The 4,272-nt window shown below is 59.9% G+C and overlaps 1 protein-coding gene across 1 annotated transcript; it reads left to right on the top strand.

Moving 5' to 3' along the window:
• Positions 1-293: 293 nt before the first annotated feature.
• On the top strand, positions 294-3,790 carry PRR29 (proline rich 29; the record flags this gene model as incomplete). The annotated part of the gene is made up of 4 exons (XM_010081830.1): positions 294-371; positions 855-972; positions 2,609-2,724; positions 3,615-3,790. Coding segments are annotated over exons 1-4 (488 nt in total), but the record flags the coding sequence as incomplete, so codon positions are not given.
• Positions 3,791-4,272: the final 482 nt, after the last annotated feature.

Raw genomic sequence — 4,272 nt, 5'->3', positions numbered from 1 at the left:
TGGGACCAGTAGCAGTGCTTGGATAAACCTGCAGCCCCCTGCTCCCAGCTTGGTCCCTGCAGGGAACATTATCCTGCAAACTCAGAAATGCCATCAGGGGGGCACAAGCACCCCTGTCCCCATGTTTTGCTGGGGAGGGGTGGGTTATCCTGGGGATACGCTGCAGGGAAAACCAGCCCAGGGACCAGCTCGCCCGCCAGCCAAACCTCCGGGGAGGGTTTGTTTCTCCCCAGCAGCTATAGCAACGAGCCCTGCCACAGCTCTGCCCTCCCATTGTCGTGTCTGCCCGAGCCATGGAGGTGGGGACAGCAGGGGACCCCCTTGGGGTCTGGGGGGACACCCCAGCAGGGACCTACATCATCCCACAGAGGGTAAGCCCTGGAGAAGAGCTCTGTCCCTGGATTTATGGGATAGTCAGGGCTCACGAGGGTGGGGGGAAATGGGATGGGCGGGGGAGGAAGGGGGCTGAGGTTGGGGTTCTGGGTGGGATCTGGGGCAGCGAAGCCAATCTGCAATATGGCTCTTTGCAAAACACCTCCCTGCATACTGTGGGTCCCTGGGAAGGCCACTTCTGCAGGGGACATGTCCACAGGGCTGGGGACTTACCAGGAGTGTCATTCATCCAGGCTGCAGGGCTGCACCCCAGGAAAGATGGGGGTCAGTGCAAGCCACCCCCTCCTCTGAGGCTCCCATCCCAGCTCCCCTGGGGCCAGCGATGCTCTGGTCCCACCAACAGCTCCCCTCCCCTCTGCTCCCACCACCAGCTCTGCTCCCCTCTCCATCCCGCCAACAGGGCACTAAATTAAACCAAGACTGGGGGATCCTGGGGTTTTCCTTCCCCTCCTGCCTTCCAGCTCCGACCTGAGCCATCTCTCCACGGGGCCGTGCCGGTACCCCAGCAGCCGGTGATGATCCTCCAGCAGCTTCCTGGGACCGTGGCCGCCCCCGCTGGACCCCCACAAATCCGGGGAGGTGCGTGACGGTAGATATAGCAGAGATCATCATTAAAACCAGCTTAACTTCATCCTTTTTCTTGTTTTTCCAAGCCTTTTCAGGATTTGGGGCAGGCAGGGGGGCTGTGCCCACCCTTGTCAGCCTTGCAGGACCACACTGAGCTTTGACGGCTGCTTTGCCCCATGGGGTGGGATTTTTGGTGGTTTTACCAACCCTGAAGGCTGGGCTGGCTCTGGCCACACCAGGATGCTCCCAGGGAATTTGAAATCTTTTTGCTCTCCAAACCCCCCGGGTGTAGGGAGCATCACCAGGGTGACCCTGGCTCCTTGGCCACGCTAAGTGGATCTGGAGGGGGACATGTGCCACCCCCAGAGTCCCCAGGACATGCTGTGGGCGATGCCATGCAAGGAGGGGGGAAGGTTAAGCTGCCTTTAAAAATACATAAAGGAAAGTGCATGTTCCAAATTGATGGGGGAAGAAAAGCAAGACCCCAGCCCGGCCCCTCGCAGCCCTGCAGTGGGGGCTGGCAGCTGTTCCAGTGGGATGGATGGGATCCGTGAAGAGCCGCCAGCCCTTTGCATGCCTCCTGCTCTGGGTTCAATGCCTGGCTGCTGGCCCACTCCCTCCTCCGGCTCCGGCTCCAGCCACCTCCCGGGATGTGCTGGGATGCTCCTTGCTGGAGGGTCGGCTGCCTTGTGGGTGCCCTGGGAGCCCGTCCCTGCAGCTGTGAAAGCATTTTGGGATCTGGCATTTGGGATGCAGGGATGCCCAAGTCCCTTTTTACCCCATGGCTCAGGTTAATGGGGGCTCATGGGTCTCGTGCACAAAGCCAGCAGGATCTCGGAGGCAGGTTTTCAGGCATTTTGCAGGGGAACTTCACACCTGCAGCAAATTAGGATGTTTTAATGGGGATGCAGAGCCAGACGTCATGCTTTTGCAGGCAGATTGCCCTCAGCAGCCGCACCGCAGCTTGGGCATCCATCCAAGGGGACCAGGACGCTAACGTGTCCGTGAACAGCCGTTCCAGGTCCCAGCTCCTGTGGAGCCAGGGAGGGGTTGCGGAGGCACCGAGCATCCCCATCCCACTCCTCTCCCGGACGCAGCTCCGTAGGTGCTTGCTCCTGGGAATGACGATGGGACAAGCCCCCATGGTCCACCCCCAGCTCCTGCCTCCTCGGGGGGTTCCTGAGCTCCCCAGTACGTGATGTGGTGCGGAGCGGAGCTGACCCTGGCGTGCTCCCCACGCGGTGCCACCCCCGGGACACCGGCTGTGCTGCCTGGTGCCAAGGCAGAGCTTGCCAAGCTGCAGAGCGCTGCCAGGATCACAGCGATTCTCCTCCAAATGGGCGGAAAGTCTGATGCCTCCAGCACCACTAATCACCTTTTGTGAGCAGCCTTCAGCAAGCCAGACCAGATGTTTAATCACATTTGCAAATAAGAAAAGGCTGAAATACAGCTATTTTAAAGCTTTAGCCAAGCAAAATGATTTTTAAGTGCCACATGGGCTTTCCAAATTGGGGTGGGGGAGTTTGGCTCAGCTCCCACCTCTTGGGCACAGGGACAAGCCTTGGTGCCGCCCCGTCATCCCACGGCTGTGTTTTTCGTGCCCTTGCTCTGATCTCTCTCTGACGCAGAGCCCCTTACTCTCCGGCAGATTTAATTGAGTTGATGATGATTCAAAACTCCCAAATGCACCAGGTGGTGATGAACAGCCTGGCTGTGTCAGCGCTGACATCCTTTGGGTTCGGGCCACCCCCTGCTGCTGCCCAGGTAAGGGTCAGGGATGCTGGGTGGGCAAAGGGACCATAGGACCAAAGAAGACCAAAAGGACCAAAGATGTGGACAAAGGGACCTTTCCAGAGCTGCTCAGGAGAGCGGGATGACCGTGTCCCGCTCTGGCACAGCGTGAGACCCCTCCAGGCGCAGAAGCTGGGTGGTCTCAGCCTGGCTCCGCAGCCCCGTGGGGTTTGGAGGCTCCTTGTGCCAGTTTGACCCCCAGCTCAGCCAGCACAGATGGCATCCAGGCTGTTTGACGGCCGATTTAGCCCAGCTGGGAAGAGCCAGGACCCTCCCTGCGTGCTGCAGCGTGGGCAGGGTGGAGCACGGGGCTGCGGTGGCGAGGCTGAGCGCTGTTCTAGCGATGATGGCTCTGCAAGGGCTTTCATCTAAAAGTCCATCTCGAACCAAAAATCATATTAAACATTTCATCTCCATGGGGGCAAACAAATGCTGCTTTCTCGGCTGGGGCGAGGGCTGGGCTGCAGGCAGCTGCCTCACTGCCAGCTGGCATCTCCAGATCCTCCCATACCACCCACCCAGTGCCCACCAGTTCACCATGCTGGCCCAGACTGGACCCTGCCCATCGCATCTCAGCAGCCAGATCAAAAGGGCTTTTCCCAGCAGCGTTTTGAGGTCCCATCTGTGGGGCTGCCACCTCCCCATGTCCCCAGCAGCTGAGTTCCCACCCTGGCTGACCACGGGGCTTTGGGTGGGATCGAGCCCACCCAGCTGGACCCTGGCAGAGCTGCGCCATGCCGGCAGCATCCCAGCCAAGCACAGCTCCGTGGGATCCCTCTTGCTGGTGCTCTGGGGATTGGTCCTCAGGGATTTGGCTGCTGAAAGGGGCTCGGCACAGCCCTGCCTTTTGTTCCTCCTCACAGGCGACAGCGATGCCTTTGCAGACTGGAGAGGAAGAGGAGGCTGTGGTTTTCCACCATCACTACGTCCCCTACCCCAGTCCTGCTCCTGTCCTGGTGTGGCCAGTGCCACTCCCCCAGCAGGATCGGGGACCGGCAGCCGTGCGGTACCTGGGCTCGTTATCCGAGGATGAGGAGGTGTGAGTAACGAGGGTGCTGCTTTGTGCCACCCACCCTGGGGCTGTGTGTGTCCCCCTGCATCCTCCCGTTGTAACAGGACCTCCATCCCAAGCTGGGACACAAGGGACAATGCTGGGGTAGCACTCACTCCTGTCCTTGCTCCTTTCCAACAGCACAGTGCCCCCCCCTCCGCCTTTTGCCCGTGGGAGCTGATGTCCCACCAGCATCAGGTAAGGACCAGCTCTACCCATGTCCCTCAATGGGGGACATCTTCCCTTCACGCTTGCATCAACCTCCCCACAGCAGCCCCTTGGCCAAGGGCTGAGCCCTCCCCACTCCCTCCATCCATCAGATCCCGTGGGGGGACGCTTGGACACCCCCCAGCTCCCCTTTTTTCTCTCTGCAGAGTACTACGATGTGGTGCAGAAGAGGCTGTGAGCTCCATGCTTCCCAAACTAGTTTCTCCTGCACATCCCAGCCCTCGATCCCAGAAGATTATGCA

The sequence above is a fragment of the Pterocles gutturalis genome, unplaced genomic scaffold, assembly GCF_000699245.1.
Source record: "Pterocles gutturalis isolate BGI_N339 unplaced genomic scaffold, ASM69924v1 scaffold2189, whole genome shotgun sequence".
NCBI classification, from domain to species: Eukaryota; Metazoa; Chordata; class Aves; order Pterocliformes; family Pteroclidae; genus Pterocles; species Pterocles gutturalis.
This window is presented reverse-complemented; position numbering and strand designations above follow the sequence as displayed.